This window comes from Erinaceus europaeus, chromosome 10 (genome assembly GCF_950295315.1).
Source record: "Erinaceus europaeus chromosome 10, mEriEur2.1, whole genome shotgun sequence".
Lineage (NCBI taxonomy): Eukaryota > Metazoa > Chordata > Mammalia > Eulipotyphla > Erinaceidae > Erinaceus > Erinaceus europaeus.
This window is the reverse complement of record NC_080171.1, coordinates 112,768,135-112,787,004: the sequence shown is the minus strand read 5'-3', so window position 1 is coordinate 112,787,004 and position 18,870 is coordinate 112,768,135. Positions and strand designations below refer to the sequence as shown.

Below are 18,870 nucleotides of genomic sequence, written 5' to 3'. Positions count from 1 at the left end.
GAAAGCAACAGTCAGGTTAAAAGTAAAGGAAGCTACAAAATAACTGTCTCAGTCAATGTCAATGCCAAAAGGAAGGAAGGATGGAGGGAGGGAAGGAAGGAAGGAAGGAAAGAAGGGAGGGAGGGAGGGAGGGAGGAAGGAAGGAAGGTAAGGAGGGAGGGAGGAAGGAAGGAAGGAAGGAAGGAGGGAGGGAGGGAGGAAGGAAGGAAAGGAGGGAGGGAGGGAGGGAATAAGTAAGGAAGTAAGGAAGGAAGGAAGGAGGGAGGGAGGGAGGGAAAGAGGGGAGGGAGGGAGGGAGGGAGGGAGGGAGGGAGGAAGGAAGGAAGGAAGGAAGGAAGGAAGGAAGGAAAGAAGGAAGGAAAAAAAAAGGCTAAGGTACTGTGGAACTGTTCTAAGTTACTGGAGACCAGAGTTTTGACAAACACAGTGTGGAATCTGGAATGGAATCCTGAACTGAGCAGAAATTAGCTGTGAAAGATATTATCAGACAACCGACAAAATGTGGAGAGATTAGCTACAGGTTAGGTTCAGTGTTCTATCAATGTTAAACATCCTTGATCTCAGGAAATAGACTCTTTCATAGTCTAACTAACTGGTATTCATATGCTTAGGAATGACAGCAGATATACAATGTCCACCTGCTTGGCAGGAAAAGACAAGGACACCAGAGATTAAAAAATGGGTCCAGAATGCATCTGAAAGTTGAAATGCAATATACTGATTCTGTATGTTTCAACTTTATAATAATAAGCCACATTAATTTGATGGTGCTATTTTTCTAACCAGAAGAAAACAAGAATACAACTTGACTCATGGAGCACAGTTATTTCATCAAAAGTTTATGCCTGAAGGTAGCGTACCCACCTCACTTGAACAAGGCTCTAGATTTAGTCCCCAGCACCACATGGAAATAGCCAGGAGAACTCTTTCTCTTCCTCTCTTTGCCTTTCTTTTATTCTACAAATGAATAATTTTAATAGAAAACGTTTGGCTGGGAAGGTGCTCAGTTGTAACGAGTATTCATGAGACCCTAGATTTAATCTCTGGCAATGCACTAAAATTAATTTTTAATTATAAGGGTGGGTGTGATTTATTTTTGTATTCCCGGTTTTCCAAGGGACATAGTTATCTACCTATTAACTCACAACTAAGAATCTCCTCTGCTATTAAAATATATTCACTGGCCCATTGATCATCCATCAAAGTCTGAGTTTAAGGAACAGCCAAACCCATCAGTTCTTAAAGACTTCAAGTGCTCTCTTCCTTGGGGAAGAGAAAGGACAAAATTGAAATAAATCTGATATGTACATTTATTCATATCTTAACATTTCTGATATCATTGTGGGCCAGGTAGCAGTCATGTTATAGTTACCAGTTTCCATATATCTGCCACAACTTATAAAATGAGTGGTATTAGTTTGAAACAGAATTCATGAGATAATGGTGGACCACAGTTTTAAATTTTGGGTTTACTGAGACAGAATTTACATAGAGTAAAAACCATCCCTTTTAGATGTTCCTTATATAAATTTTGAAAGGCATTGTATTCACATAGCCATCATTAGTTTAACACAGAGTATTTCCATTATCCCCAAAGGTTTCTCCACTTAATCTTCTCTAGTCACCCAACTCTCCCCACCTCCAGACACTAGCAAGTAGTAACATGATCTGTCTTTAGGTTTACCTTTGCCAGAATATTATAGAAATGGAATACTATAGTTCATAGGCTTTTGCATATAGCTTTTTTTCATTCAACATGGTGCTTTTGAGATTCATCCATATTGTACATGTTGCAAGATCTTGTTGGGGGAACAATTACTAAACAGGCAACTGTAGCAGTAGTGAAAAATTCCAACACAGGAAGCCCCAGCACCAGATGGCTTCACTGATAAATGCTACTAAGAGCTTCAAGAAAAATTAATACCAGTCTTCCTCAAAGTCTTCCAAAATATAAAAGAGGAAGGAATGTTTCCAAAATTCATTTTATGAAGCTATAATTATCCAAAATTGTGCCAAAATCATAACAGGATGAAATAAAAAAATAGTAACAGAGCAAATCTGTTGAACATAGATGCAAAATGATCTTCATGAAGTTTTATCAGATTAAATTAAACAGTACATTTTTAATGTACTTGACAGTAAAATTCAGGGGCATTCATCCCAAGGACAAAGATGGTTTAACATCCACAAATCAATGAACCACACTAACCAAATGAAGGACAAAAGTCATATGATCTTAACTGATAAAGAAAAAACATTATACAAAATTCAACATCCTTTCATGAAAAAATATATATAAAAAAACTTCCAACAGCAATTACAGAAGCCAGACCTTCAACCTTCTGCACCCCACAATGACCTTGGGTCCATACTCTCAGGGGGTTAAAGAATAGGAAAGCTATCGGGGGAAGGGATGGGATACAGAGTTCTGGTAGTGGGAATTGTATGAAGCTGTACCCCTCTTATCCTATGGTTTTGTCAATATTTACTTTTTATAAATAAAAAATTAAATTAAAAATAATTTAAAATAATAAAACTTGCAACAAACTAGACAGAAATGAGGTAAAATTCAACATGATAAAAGTCATGGGCCCTTTGGAATATACCTAAAATAGACCTACTAGTTATTTCCAAAATGGAGACTCCAAATCTTCATCTGCAATAGTCCAGCCTTTAGGTTCATGATTAATCAACCATTTGTTTGGCTTTATATGTTAACTCCTTTTCAGCTACCAGGTTCCAGATGCTATTATGATGCCAACCAGACTTCCCTGGACAGATGACCCCACCAATGTGTCCTGGAGCTCTGCTTCCTCAAAGCCTTGCCCCACTAGGGAAAGAGAGACAGGCTGGGAGTATGGATCAAACTGCCAACGCCCATGTTCAGTGGGGAAGCGATTACAGAAGCCAGACCTTCCACTTTCTGCAACCCACAAGGACGCTGGGTCCACTCTCCCAGAGGGATAGAGAATGGGAAAGCTATTGGGGAGGGGATGGGATATGGAGATTGGGTGGTGGGAATTGTGTGGAGTTGTACCCCTCCTATCCTACGGTTTTGTTAATGTCTCCTTTCTTAAATAAATTAAAAAATAAATAAATAAAAATAAATAAAATGAAAAAAACCTGAAAAGTTTTTCTCTAAGATCAGGTACAAGAAAAGGATCTCATTACCATCACTTTTATTCAATATAATCTGTAACTTCTAGTCTAGGTGATTGGGTAAGAGAAAGAAACACATTAATAGGCACCCAAATCAAAAGAAAAAAGTAAGACACCCTCTCCTGTAGATAACATATTATATGTAGAAAGTCAAAATGACTTTAAAGATAAATTTAGTAAAGTTTCAAAGTACAGGATCAAGATGTAAAAAAAAAAAATTGTTTATTCTTCTACACTATCAATGTACTATTAGATTTTTTAAAAATCCAACTTACCATTGTATCAAAAAGAGTAAAATACTTAGGTATAAATTTAGCCAAGAAAATGAAAGCTCTATACATAGAAAACTATAAGACACTGAAAAGAAGCACTTGAAGAAGAAGAGACAAAAATAAATAGAAAGATATTCTGTGTTACTAAATTGAACTGGAAAACGAACATTGTGATACTATAGTACTCAAAGAGATATAAAGATCTGATAAAAATCCTCCCAAAATTCCAATGGCATCACAAGAACAGAAAAAGCTATTTAAATGAAAAATATTGTATTGCCACCAGGGTTATTGCTGGGGCCCAGTGCCAGCACTAGAAAAAGCAATCTTAAAATATGTCTGAAACATCCAAAGATATCCAAAGAAATCCTGAGAAAGAACAAAGCTGGAGTATTCATACTTTCTATAATCCAACACTCTATTAATCAAGCAGGATGGTATTAGCATCAAAATAATGTAGAGCAGCTGAACAGAAAAAAGAGCCTGTAAATAAATCCAGATGTCTAGGATCAACCATCAGCAAATACACCAAGACCACACATCGGAAATGAGTGGTAATGGAAAAACTGGACAGTGAAAGAAAACAGCTGTGGGGTCAGGTGGTGGTGCACCCACTTTAGCGTACATAGTACTAACCACAAGGACCCGCCCAAGGACCCAGTTCGTGGCCCTGCTCCCCATTTGCAATAGGGATACTTCACAAGCAGTGACCAAGTCTACAGGTGTCTATGTTTCTCTCTCCCTCTCTATCTTCACCTCCCCTCTCAATTTCTCTCTATCCTATCCAATAACATGAGGAAAAGAAGAGGAAGAGAAAGAAGGAGAAGGAGAAGACGGGAACTAATTCTCTGGGAGCAGTGGCTTTCCCAGCACAAAAACAAACCAAAAACATGTTAAAGACTTTAACACGTTACCTGAAACTATAAAAGTAGAAGAAACTATAAAAGTAGAAGAAATCATAATCGCCTGGATATCAGTCCTGGCAATGGTATTTTGGAACTGACACCTAAAGCAAAGGCAACAAATGTTGAAATAAATAAGTGGAACTACACCAAACTAAAATGCTTATGCATAGCAGAGGAAATCAACAAAATGATAGACCAGCTACCAATGAGATAAAATATTTACAATGACATATTTGATAAAGAGCAAAATAGATAAAGGCCTCACACAACTTTTTAGCATTAATTATAATGTTGGTTTTAAGATTTTTCTGTAGGTGTTGTTATTACGAGCGTGCAGATAGATTTTTTTACTTGTATGTTAAATTTTCTCAAGCAATTTTATTTAAATTGAAGTTTTCATATAATTTTTCATTTTTAGTCTATTTGAGGGTGGTATTTTAGAGTAAAGGAAACATGGTCTGTATCTTCAGAAGTTCAGTGCAATGTGCAATGAAGTAAAATCCTCTAGAGCAATTCAGAAAGAACAGCCCTGGGCTAAAGTGGACACTTCTGTCATTGGATTTTTGGCCTTGAAGATGACCAACTGACCAGGAAAATGGAAACACGATGGAGAGTTATGTCAAGACATGGTGGGGGAAGTCAAGCAGAACACTGAGTGTACATTAAGAATTCTTCTCGAACTGCCAATGTCCATGTCCAGCAGAGAAGCAACTACTGAAGCCAGACTTTCCACCTTCTGCACCCCATAAAGAACTTTGATCCATATTCCCAGAGGGATAAAGAATAGAGAAGTTTCCAGTGGAGGGGATGGTACACAGAACTCTGGAATTGTGCCCCTGTTGTCTTACAATCTTGTAAACATTATTAAATCACTAATAACAATTTTAAAAAGAATTCTTCATTTTTTCTACAGGTTATGGATAAACAGTGAAGTTTAACAGAGAGCAATGTGTTAGGCAGATGGGCCAATCAGCAGGTACAAAGGGAATTTAAAGGCAGAATCTGGAAGTATGGGGGGGGAGTTACTAAGGAGACTTTCCAGAAAGGATCACAACCAGCACTGGTAATTAAACAAGCAAGAAAATGAATTTAGACAGACTCCACCATTTCTGGTTCATGAGAACCAGAATACACATGCACATTGTAGTTATGGAAAACATGCAGGTGTGAGCTGGGTTAGAATATGGGAATAGAGGTGACAATGGTGGGAGTAAACACAACAGGGAGACATCATAGAGACAAGATGCTTAGGATTTGGCACTTGTGAGAGGCCTTAAGTCCAGTGAACTGAACTTAAGATTCAGAAGAACAGATATATAGAAAGATGTAATAAAAAGAAAATATCAGTGCTAGCTACTACACAGCAAGCACCTTAAGTGTTCTTCAGATACTAACATGATTATTCCTCAACTTTATGAAGCAGGTACTGTTATGATTCTCATTTTAATTAATAGAGAAATGGAGACAGAGAGGATTAAGTTATTTGCACAAGGTCAACACAACCAGAAAGTTGTTGAGCTAGATAGATGCCAAAAATATCTCTGAGTCTACCCTCTGCCAAGGGCAGAAAGATCCAATGGAATGATGTATTTGAGGAAAGAAAACTCAGAGAAAGAGGTAGAAAAAAGGAGCAATCAGAGAGGTAGATTCTGACACAAATGTGCTTCTGACATAAAGATTATAAATATATACCAGGCCAGATGGTCTTTAAGGAAAATATGAAATGAACCTCACATATTCATCTTATAGATTCTATTTAAGCCACTCTAAGGCAACAAGTCAACTATACTCTACTTTAAAATTTTTTTGGATGAGTGGAATCACTTGAAAAAATAAATGGACTCATTTTCAAAGCTGTAATTTCATAAATGGTACATGCAAATGGTTCAGAAGCTAAAAACAGAACTCTGGGACACTACTGAAGGGCTACTTCAGAAAGCCTTAAAATTTTGTCATATTGAGACCTACACTCTGCCCTAACCCAGCTTTCTAGCCCTATTCTCAATTCTTACATCATCTTCCCAAACGGTATTTTTCAGTCCACCTGCATGTTAGCTATCAGGCTCAGGCAAAAATAGTGAAGTCATGGGCGCCTGGGAACATACTTAAAATAGAATTGCTAGCTTCATCCCACATGAAGACCCCTAATTTCATCTGCTCTATTCCTATATTTGGGTTCCTGTTTATTAAACCATTTGTCCTGCTTTACATCTTACCACCTTTCAGCCACAAAGTTGCAGGTGCTACTATGATTCCATCCTGACTTCCCTGGGCAGGTGACCTCACCAATGTGTCCTGGACCCTCACCTCTGCAGGGTCCTGCCCCACTAGGGAAAGACAGAAACGGGCTGGGTTATATAGATCAACCTTCCAGTGCCCATGTCCAACAGGGAAGCAATTACAGAAGCCAGAATTCCCACCTTCTGTACCCCATAAAGATTTTTGGTCCATACTCTCAGAGGGATAATGAACAGGGACTTCCAATGGGAGAGAAGGGATATGGAACTGTGTGGAATTATATACCCTGATTATCTTACAGTCTTATTAATCACTATTAAGTCACTAATAAAATGTTAAAGAGAGAGAGAGGAAACTTGTCATAAATGCACATCTATAGACATCTAATTTTTGATAAAGGAGTCCATCCTCTGGCCCCAACTCAAAACTACCAGAACAAAATCTCCAGGTGTGGTACCAGCCATGTGATGTAACAAGCTCTCTAGGATTATTATCATGTGCACAAGTTTGAAAACCACCACTCAAGAACATGAGATGATAACCTGTGCATGTGTATTATGTACAGACCTATCTTGTATCAGAGAGATTTTTAAAAAGGAGACATAACTATGTGCCCTTCAAGACCAGCCTGCTGATTTCTCAAAGAAGCTCATATTATCATAGAGGTAGGAAGTTCTTTCCTTTTGGTAGAATGTGTTATTGAAAGATTTTTGTTGCTGTTGTTGTCTTTCTGAAATATTTAGAGGGTCACTGCTGGAATTGCCCAGCTCTGTTACAACTGGCAATAGCAGGATCCCCGTGTGGCATCATGTTAATTAACTAGCTTCCTGTTTCCTCAGCATTCACAGATTCTTTTGTTTTAACATTTTTATTATTATCTTTCTTTATGGATAGACACAGTCAGAAATCCAGGAGGAAGACGTAGATAGACGGGGGAAAGAGACAGACACCTGTAGCTCTGCTTCACCACTTGCAAAGCTTTCCCCCTGCAGGTGGAGACTAGGGCCTCAAACCTGGGTCCTTGTGCATTGTAACATGTGTGCTCAACCAAGTGAGCCACCACCCAGCCCGCACAGATTCTTTATCAGTGAGAAAGTTCCACCACAAGACAAAACCAGCCTAACTGCCAACAAAGGAAAGAACAAGGGGCCACCTGATGGTATATCCAGTAGAACTCACACATTACCATTCCGCCTAGGCCCAGGTTCAAGTCTCTGTACCACTAATCTACCACTTAGGAAGCTCCCCCACGCCCCAGCCAGTGGGCTGCCCAAGAATATGCCAGACTCTGGTCTTTATGTCCATCTGCACACTACATGATGAACCTGACACTGCTATGTAGGACCATCACTGGGAAAATCTTCCCAGTCAGGATGCCAAGAACTGCTTGCCTCGTTGAAAGTATTCATGGCCTTGGATAATAACAGTCCTCAAGGTAGCAGCACACACAAAACTTGAACTTGGAGCCTAGCTTGACATTAAAAATTAGTAATACAGATCAGTAGTAACATTACAAAGTACAGAAATTTGGGAAATGAAGAATAAAATTGAGCCTACCAAGACTCAGGTGCCCGGTGAGAGCCTGCCACTTTGCAGGTGTCATTTCTAGGACTGTCAACAGACCTACAAGTGAGATCCAACCCAACTTAATGAGGATGCCAACCCCAGGCAAGAAAGAGATGAGATACATCTACTCTGGTAAGAGTGATGATCTTTGAGAAAATATGCTCCAAAGTTCCTTTGTCCCCCATGCTGTCCCATGTTCCCTTACTGTGTCTCACTCACCCCCTCCCATTGTTGAGCATGAATTAGAATTACTGTACAGAAGAGGAAAGAAAAACGGTGGGCAGTGGGGAGGAGGTGTCAACAAAAGACACTCTGCTTTGAATCCAGCCCAAGTGCGAACAATTGCCTTATTCTTACGCTTCTGACAGATCTTCCGTGTGGCCAAGAAGTAGACTCCACTAACTTAAATGTTCCCTCTCCAAGAAATCTTCTAGATTACCTCAGGTCCCCAAACACTCTCTAAATTTCATAGCAGAACCTATGACTGCAGGCTCTCTCTTTCATCGCAGGTCCATGAGCACCTGTAATTCACACTCTATATCTAGCACTTGCTCACATTCAAATCCTGACAAATGGAGATATAGGGGTACAAAACTATTTTGGTTAGTGCCAGGAGCCATTTCTCTGCTTGATAGAAGCTAATCCTTGAAGCAACAGAAGCCCTTGAGATAAGTTTCTAAGTCCCGTAGGAAAGATGAGGTAAGCAAAACCATGGGACATGAATTTAGCAAACAAGATTTATTCATTAAAGGACTCAAGGAGTCACTCAAGACACGAGGAACTAGGGTTAAAAAGAAAGAATTAAAGAAGTTTTTAGACTTTATTGGAAATATTTGCCCCTGGTTCCCCCAGGAAGGCACTATAGATGAGAAACGTTGGAGGAGAATTAGTGACTGTCTTAATGATCACTATCAGTCTTTTGGTCCTGAACGTGTACCTGTTTCTGCCTTTTGTTACTGAAATTTAATTAATGATATCTTAAAAATTTATAATAACCACCCTGATATTAAAAACCTTATTACAGAGGGTGAAAAGGTCCTCCGGCAACTTTCACGTCCACCGTCCAGGACAAAGACCCCATCCCCATGCCCTTCTGTGATTATTGATCTTGATCCCCCAGTACCCAGTCAAAATAAAAGCCTCCCAGCACCCGATGAAAGTAAAAGCCCTGTCCCCCTCCCTATAGGTCCCACCTCACTTACTAAAGTTCCCTCCATTGACCCTCCTATTGCTAATTCACATGAGAATGAAACCCAGCATTCTTTCCCCTGCCTCTATCCAGTTTTACAAAACCCTCCCTCTCCTGAAGCACTTCCTGCGGAGGATGAGGCTTTGCTAGAAAAAAGAGGCTGTCAAATACCACAATCCCGATTGGTGTCCTCCTCCCTTTTATCCCCCTCCCAACACTTAAGCTCCTGCTCTCCAGCCTGACCCTCTCCTTGACAATCCCTCCATCAGGTGGGCACGGCTCAGGAGCCCTTACAGAAATTTCCACCCTCCGCAAGGTCCTTGCTGACCGGAAAGAGCAGCTTCAATTAATGAAAGAAATAGCTGCAGTTACAGAAGAACTTACATTTTTAGCCTCACCAAAAAACCTAAGCCCAATCCCTAAAACTAAAACTAAACCATCCAAATCAAAACCGGTTTTGGCTTTCCCTGTTACTCGGAGCCATGCTCAAACTGACCCTGCACATGAAGCTTCTATAGAAATAGAAAACCCTGAAGACCCCCCGCAACTAGCACAAAAAACAGCTTCCCTTAGAAAATTAGTAGAAGAAAAATGAGAACATTTACAATTAGTTAAAGAACTGTGGGCTCTTGATTTGGCATTATCTTAAAATTATCCAGCCAAAAAGATCCAGGTTTTTCCCTCTGGCTTCTCCCAGAGCTCTCAGAAAGTGTTAAACTAGTTCTGAGTGAGATCTTATCTGGCTAGCAAGCTATTTAGAGAAAGAATGAAATCAATCAAACAAGACATTCTCTTTAACTTAAAAGCTATTAATCAGAGAACCAGTACACACTTTTGATAGAAATTTAATGATTTGTTTCTTTAAAACTGTAAAATGTACCTTAGCCCAGAAAAAAAATTTTCAAAGATTTTTCTCTGCCCAGCGGAAACTAAGCCCGCCTGTTCCGCTCGCACAGCCAATCACGGCACAGAGCTCCTGCTCCACAGATTGGCAAACACTTCAGTCAGTCATTCTTAGCCACAAACGCCCCTCCTGGGAGGCTGTGAGTTAAAAATCCAAAAGCCGCTTTTCAAAGGGAAAATTTTTCTTTTCACCAAGAATGTATGTTTTAAGTCAGTCTGCTAACCTTGTTTTCATTAATGTGTGCTAACCCCTAAGTAACTAAAGTTTGTTTTAAGTTTTAAATAAGATTTAGTTAAGCTAAATGTGGTTTAAAGATCCCGACTCATAGAGTTGGCACACCTTTACCAAAGTAAAATATAGGACAGTTTCGTCCTTCTGATTGCTAATATCAGCATCAATTCATTAGTTAAAAAGATTTTCTGAGATATCTAGGCATGGTAAAATGCCTCTACAGTCTTTATCACTCTTGTGAGAATTGTAAATCTTACCAGCACCCCAATACCAACTGCCACTGTTTGTTAATTTGTTAATTCCATGCTTGAACTGGCTTTCTAATAACCCAGTTAGTGTAGAGCAGTGCCCTTGCCAGAAAAAAAAGGGGTTAAACGTGCTATTCCTGGCCTGATAAAAAATTTCCATTTGGCAGATGTGATTCAACAAAATAATTTAGTGTAAAATGGTCATCTAAAAGAAATGTTAACAGTAAAAATTTATTTTAAACATTTCAGCTATAAGGTTTATTTTAGCTTTTTAAGTTACCTATCCAAATCAAACTGAAAGATCAATTAAGTTGTGTACCCACCCTTGTTCATAGCTGCCCTAAGGGTGTGATAGCTTTGTGATAAACAAAGATCCTAACAAACAAAGTTTAACATTTTACTTAAAATTGTTTAAGACTGGCTTGGGTTAGTAAAAGATAACACAATGGTTATGTTAATTATTTACATGCCAGAGGCTTTTGCTCTGGTTTTTCTCTTTATATCTTTCTGCTTTTAAAAATTATCTGGTTTGTTTTAAGAGACTGCCAGAGGTTTATTCTTGATAAATTAAGTTAATACATTGTGCTTCTGGTCTGATAGAAGATTTGTTTTGACAAATCCTGATTTAACAAAATTAATATTTTGAACATTTAAGCTATAAGGTTTTAGCCTTTTAAGTTGCCATATTAGAGTTCTAAAGAGCAAAATCTATTAAGAGTTTTACATCTACACTTACTCATGATAACCTTGTGATGAGTAAAGATCTTAGTAAACTAAAGGTATAATAGTGTGCTTAAACTGTCTAATCAGTTTAAAATAATGCTAAAAAATGGTAAACATTTTATCATGTCAACACATTAGGTATTGACTTTCTATAACATATTGGTATATTTTAATAAAGAGCCTTCCAAAATCATATGAAAGAACTCAAGCCAATTCTAACCATTAGATCATCAATTAAGTTGGTACAAGTTCTCTCCCTAAGTAAATCATTATAGGTACATCTGCACATGAAGAACTGACTGCTCATATGGTAAGATTTAAAACTAAACATTTTTCATTTTTTATTTATGGGTGTGTGATGACTCCTAAAGTCACTCATATCCTAAAATTTTCTCATTTTTTTACAAGCCTCTTAAAATTGTAACACTTGACCTGCCATAGTGAGAGCACTTTACTGACTCCTACATTGTTTAATTAAGATCTTGCTATTCAGACTTTTAAGATTAATCTCCATTGATAAAAGCCAATGCTCTCTGACAGATTGATGTAATTCACCTGCCCATGTTTAGTAAACAAAAACATTTTTTTTCAGTTGGTATTTTTTCCAAATTTATGTGGGCTACAGCTCAAACAAAAAAAACTAAAACCCTTAAGGTCAATTAATAAAAAATAAAATAAAATAAAAAGGGGAATGCACCCCCCAGTATTCAGTTGGCTAAAGTGTCAATGAAGTAACATACTAAACCATCTTAATATTTACAAAAAATTCGAAATGTTCATTTATTGTATCTCATTGACAAAGCCACCCACTTTTCCAGTCACAGAGACATATTCTTTTTCTCTTTTTCAACACTGGATGTCCATGTTTGTTTTCCTTTTATTATGGTGGATGACATTATTGCTCTTGCAAAATCCACAGAGTCCCTGTTGGCAAGTCCTTACCACAAAGGATGCCATGGCAGTATATACTCCAGCTAACCGCACCAGCCTATCCAAGTCTTCTCTTTCTGCTGACCTACCACTGCTGACTTCATCTTTGCATGTTTATTGACTGCTCACTTTTCTCAAAATATTCCTCATGTTCAAGGAACCTCACCTAATGTGCATGCACCTCCTCTGTGTTTTGGTACAACACCATCCTATATTTTCATGTCAATTCTTCTCTACCTGGTCCTTGCCTCCTAGTTTTGCTTGTTCCACAGCTGACCCTCTATGAAGAAGAAAAATTTCATCAGTTGGCGCTGACCAGACCAGACGTGCTGTGTTTCTTCCCCTGGACATAACATCCACTGACTGCTTCCCTTAGACTTGCTGGTGGCACGCTAGGACACTCTATATATTCCTCCCATGAATTTTCTGACAAATTACAACAGGTTATAGACTCCACCACAAATAGTCTTGAGTCACTACAGAGCCCCTTATGGGACCCTTATTAGTCTTTTGTTAATGATTACCTTAAGACCCTTTATTTTTAATAAGATTACTGATTTTATAAAATGACAGATTGACTCCTTGGCATCAAAACCTTTGCAAATACATTATCACAGACTTGATTTGGCTGACAGAGGCCTGGCTGAACCTGAGGGTGACAGACCTCCTTTTCAGATGGCATAAAACTCAGAATTATGCATCAAGACATCCAACCTTGGCAGGGCAAGGACACCAGTAAGGGGTGTAAGGCAAAGCACTGCAGGGGGAGGACCTTATAGTCTGCCTCTGAGTCCCCCATGAAGCAAACCTGATTTGCATGGAGGTTGGTGTCAGCAACAAAAATTGTTTCCCTAGAAACCGTGGCTCTGCCTCCCCTCCCCAAAAAGACACCGAGAGCCTTATAAGATGTGGGAAGATTGGTTTTGCACTCACCCCACGGGAGGAATCGGGTCAATACTTCTCCCTTCTGGTTATGCCCACCAAACCTGCTGTTAAGGTCTCTGCTCCTCACCCCCGATTTCCTGCCTCAAGTTAAATTATAACGAAGGGAGGATATGCTAGGAGCCATTTCTCTGCTTGATAGAAGCTAATCCTTGAAACAACAGAAGCCCTTGAGATAAGTTTCTAATTCCCGTAGGAAGGATGTTTGCCAGAAACTAAGTGACATACCATATAGTTATAGTGACATACCATATAGTTATAGTTTGACAGAAATAGTTGCAAGGGACCCTCCACCACGATCTCTGCCGCCCCCTTCCCCTATGCTCCCCCTTCCCCAAAGCCTTAAAATGCCTGTGAACACAATAAAAATTTGCAGCTTGATCAGAAACCTGTCTTGCTGTCATTCTTTTGTGTCTCTTGTCCCTGTCATTCCAGGTCTTTTAGGTTCCTAGCCCCTGTTCACCGCCCCGCTGGTCGGGGCAGGTTAGTGTTAAAAACCCAAGCAACTGTACAAAAGTAAAGCGGAAGGACCTAGCCTGCTGGATCCAAAGCCGGAATGCATTTGCATGCAGACAAGCTGGTGTTTGCAAGAAGCCTTCTACACTGAGAAAACACCAACTCCCTCCCCACCAGGCCTCGGCCCTCTGAGGTTATGGAGACTCAGCTGGTGAAATGTGTTTCAAAGCAATAAATTTAGAATGAACCCATGCAGCTCAAATCACACCACGCTAGCCATCCAGCATTCCGAACATTCAGGGCTGGCTGAGCCGACTGTTCACACCTGCTGCTCTCCTTTCTAATTCTGAGTTCCAACCAGCCTTGGGAAAGATATTTGCTTATCTTCTCCTCTTCCTGCCACATTAGAATTCCCTCCATAGTGGGGCCAGGCAGTAACATAGCAGGTTAAGCACACATGGCGCAAAGGACCAGTATAAGGATCCTGGTTCGAGCCCCCACTGCCCACCTGCAAGGGAGTCGCCTCACAGGTGGTGAAGCAGGTCTGCAGGTGTCTATCTTTCTCTCCCCCTCTCTGTCTTCCCCTCCTCTCTTGATTTCTCTCTGTCTTATCCAACAACAATGCTAGCAATAACAACAATAATAGTAACAACAACAAAGATAAACAACAAGGACAACAAAAGGGAAAAAACGGCCTCCTGGAGCAGTGGATTTGTAGTGCAGGCACCAAGCCCCAGCAATAATCCTGGAGGCAAAAAATAAATAAATAAATAAATAAATAAATAAACAAACAAATAAAAAGAAAAGAATTCCATCCACAACAGCAGAGTTTATTCTGTGATGAAAAGAGGGATTCTGAAACACCATAACCAAACCATCTAATTGTAAACAAACAAACAAAACAGACATGAGGAACACAGAGGAAGCCCTGCACAAAAGGCAAGTTCATTTCCTATGTCACACTCCAGACATAAAAGCACACACCATGACACCACGGACAGGATGGCTTTTTCAAATGCAGAGTCTTTCTAACTTTATGCAATGAGCAAGTGGCAGGACCAACCTGTCCATCTGGGGTAGGTGTCAAGTTCATTTCACCACTCTCCAGGAAGAAACAACTACCCACACCTGAGCAGAGGACACTCAGACCCCTGCCATCCTGGGTGTGCTCTTCATTCCAACTTGACACATGTCAAAAGGATCATAGATTGTCAAAGAACTTTAAACGTGAAAGCACCATCTTTCTTGGACATACGTGCACACGAAAAGCCAGGACAGAGTCTGGTGTTGTGAATAACCCCCAAAATTCAAGTCTCTCTGAAAGGGCATGAGCCATAAAAGCATAAGCAACCCGAAGTCATGGCAACCATTAACTATCAAATACACACCAAGAACAACCAGTCTATAACTTGAGTCCCAGTTTTCAAGAACAGGTTAACACAACTGATAGGGGGAGAAAAAGAAAGGAAAAAAAAGAGAGCCTCAATCTTGCCTGGGCCACTAGGTTCCAGATGCTACCATGATGCCAACCAACTGCCATGGACAGATGACCCCACCAATGTGTCCTAGAGCTCCGATTCCCCCCAAGCCCTGCCCCACTAGGGAAAGAGAGAGACAAGCTGGGAGTATGGACCAACCTGCCAACACCCTGTTCAGAGGGGAAGCAATTACAGAAGTCAGACATTCCACCTTCTGCACCCCACAATGACCCTGGGTCCATACTCCCAGAGGGTTAAAGAATAGGAAAGCTATCAGGGGAGGGGATGGAATACGGAGCTCTGGTGGTGGGAATTGTACCCCTATTATCCTATGGTCTTGTCAGTGTTTCAATCTTATAAATAAATCAATTTAAAAGAAAAAAATCAATGACCTTGCTTGTTTGCCTCAATATATAGATAGATAACTACCCCTAGATAGAGGACAGTGTGAGGCACTCTACTTCATAGAGTTACTAAAGAGATGTACTATAACCTCCCCCCATTCACACAGCGTATATAAAAATCTCTTTGTCAGGACCCAAACCATGAACCAGTCTTCTCATACTCTGGGAGCTGTTCCCAGATTCAAGTCCCTCCTCAGTTCAAGTCCCTCCTAACTCAAGTCTTCTGTTTGATTAATTTAATAAGCTGACCAAAATGTAAGACAGCCTATTTGTAGTCAACACAGGGTGGTGTAGTCAGACTGTTAGTCTACTGCTAGAACTAACATCAGACTGCCTATCAATCCCTGCACCTGCTGAACATCCCAGAGAAGCTGAGGTCCCTGTGGCCTTACCTGTGCTTCTTCTTCCAGGTTCACCTCCACTGAAGATCCTCACAGGCCCAGAGACATTATTGCAGAGCTTCTATCAACAAGATAAACATATTGTTAGTAAGTATGGCTTTTTCTCCAAAGGTACCATATGCATGGTCCCAGTCCCCAAATAAATGTGGGATGAGGTGGTTAGGTAACTCAAAAAAGTTTGAAAAGGTGGAAGGAACTGATGATGCAGGTGGGTGGGTATGGTCAGGGCATCCAGCACGTGGCCTGCGCAGCCAATGTTTTTGTTGTTGTTGTTTGTTTGTTTGTTTGCCTGCAGGGTTATCACAGGGGCTCATGCCTGCACTGTGAATCCACTGCTCCTGGCAGCCTTTTTCTTTTTTTTTTCCCCCCATTTTACTGAATAGGACAGAGAGAATTTGAAAGAGTATGGGGAGACAGGGAGACAGACACCTGCAGACCTGCTTCACCACTTGTGAAGTGACACACACCCACCCCTCCCCCCCGCAGATGGGGAGCTGGGGGCTCAAACCCAGATCCTTGAGCAGGTCCTTGCACTTAATACTACATGTGCTTAACCCAGTGTGCCACTGTCCAACCCCCTCAGCCACTCTCTGACAGGAAGTTCAACAGGGAAAGACCTTCATGCACAGAGGAAAATGCACCAGGATTGGGATGAAGGATGTAAATGAAAACATCAGGGATACAATGGAGCATGTGGGGAAAGCTTTTACCTTGGACTTTTTTTTTTTTTTTTGAGGCCATTATAGAACGTTGGACTGGTGGAGGCCAGAAGTGACAGGAAGAGTGAGTATTTCCAAGCCTTCAGGTAGTCAGAGAAGAGAGGGTGGAGAAAGTTGAAGAGATAAGCTGAGGTCACCTGACACACTGGGGCTGCAGGTGGACTCTTCCACACTCAGTGCTACTGAGGCTTCACTCCAGCACACTTGGCAGTCCTCCTCAGTAGCTAGGGTATCCACTTGCCGTGGCTGCAGGTCTCTGTTCGCTTCTCCACATTGCTATTGTGTACTTGCTACTTTTTTGTTTTATAAGAATCTTTAGTCATTAATAAGAGAGAGAGAGACAGACAGGCAGTGGAGGAAGACAGACCCAGAGCATCATTCTGGGGTATGCATTGACAAGGATTGAACTCAGGACCTCAGGCTTGAAAGTGCAACCCTTTATGCACTGTCCCACTGTGTGCTTGCTAGTTTGCTCAAGCTCAGTCCCATAACAGCCCAGCTCTTCTAGACCAATATTAGGCATTAGCACTTCTATATTCCAACCAAAGTCTCCCACTTGTTCCTGATAATGACTGGCTATCTATTTGCACCTCTGCCCAAGGAGTTGCCCTGTATTACGATGATCAGATGACACCAAACTTCAACACACAGACCAGCATCAGGGGTCTACTCGTGTGCAGGAAAAAAGGCAAATGTGAAACTTCCCAAAAGAAAGATTTTTGCTTTCATAGGTTTTTTTATTTGTAAAATGGGGGTTTTATGTATGTTGCTGGAGACCTTTTCTTTCTTTTTCTTTATTGAGGGATTAATGATTTATAATCGACAGTAAAATATGGTAGTTTGTACATGCGTAACATTTCTCAGTTTTCCACATAATTCAACCCCCTCTAGGTCCTCCTCTGCCATCATGTTCCAGGATCTGAACCCTCCCCTCCCGCACACACTCCAGAGTCTTTTATTTTGGTGCAATACACCAACCCATTCCAGGTTCTGCTTTGTTTTCCCTTCTGTTTTCATTTTTCAACTTCTGTCTAGGAGTGAGACCATCCCATATTCATCCTTCTCTTTTTGGCTTATCTCACTTAACACGATTCCTTCAAGCTCCATTTAAGATAGAAGTGAAGAAGGTGAATGCACAATTTTAATAGCTGAGTAGTGTTCATTCCATTGTGTGTATAGACCACAACTTGCTCAGCCACTCATCTTTTGCTGGACACCTGGGTTGCTTCCAGGTTTGGGCTATTACAAATCGTGCTGCTGTGAACATAAGCATACACAGATCTTTTTGATGGGGGTGCTTGGTTCTTTAGGATATTACCCCAGGGGAGGAATTGCAGGATCATAGGGTAGGTCTACTTCTAGCCTTCTGAGAGTTCTCCAGACTGTTCTCCACAGGAGTTGGACCAATTGACATTCCCACCAGCCTTGCAGAGGGTTCATTTGTCCCCACAACTTCACTGGAGACTTTTCAACCACACCTCATCCCTAAGTCTGGACAAAGCACCCTCGGATGTGTGTCCACACAACAGGGCACAGGGAGTGCATGCATCCACAGGGCAGTGCTGGGGAAGGTCTGGGCCCCAAGAGTGATGGGGACTTTTTAAGCCTGGAAAACAAACAGACAAAACAAAACCCAAACTAGGTTTAATTGTTCACTCTCTACAATTTGGAGGGAAAAAAAGTTTATGTTGGCCCTGGATCACGTAATGTAAATCTATTAAATTTACCCTGGAGGAAGGGCAAAGCCACACATAGCTCCATCCCCATGTTCACACCATCCAAAGGAAACAGAAACTTAACCACTATCCAATCAGTTCAAACACTGTGGAGAAGAAGTTAAATACATGTAGAAGTTTGCAGTGACTGTTAGAGAAGACCAGGAAGTTGAGTACTTTCCAGGTACTAAAAATGGCATAATGTGGCTTATCTTACAGATGAAACTTAGCGCAACAAGCATCAATAACATTAGAATGAAGACATGAGGAAATCAGAAGAGAAGGAGTAAGAAAACTGTTGGGGCTCAATGGCCAGAGACACGCTGAGAACATCTTATTGTGTCCAGACAATTTGACGAATTGTTTTCAGTTCAGGCTATTAAGCACATT

General features: G+C 40.6%; 1 protein-coding gene and 1 long non-coding RNA gene across 2 annotated transcripts in view; both read right to left on the bottom strand.

The window, feature by feature from the left end:
• The window catches only part of LOC132540788 (uncharacterized), a 496,709-nt gene that overhangs the window by 349,257 nt on the left and 128,582 nt on the right, over window positions 1-18,870 (bottom strand). The window lies entirely within an intron of this gene.
• The window catches only part of SHC3 (SHC adaptor protein 3), a 134,305-nt gene that overhangs the window by 61,309 nt on the left and 54,126 nt on the right, over window positions 1-18,870 (bottom strand). The window contains exon 3 of the mRNA XM_060200541.1: window positions 10,112-10,121. Coding sequence (XP_060056524.1) covers window positions 10,112-10,121 — 10 coding nt within the window. The remainder of the gene's footprint in view (window positions 1-10,111; window positions 10,122-18,870) is intronic.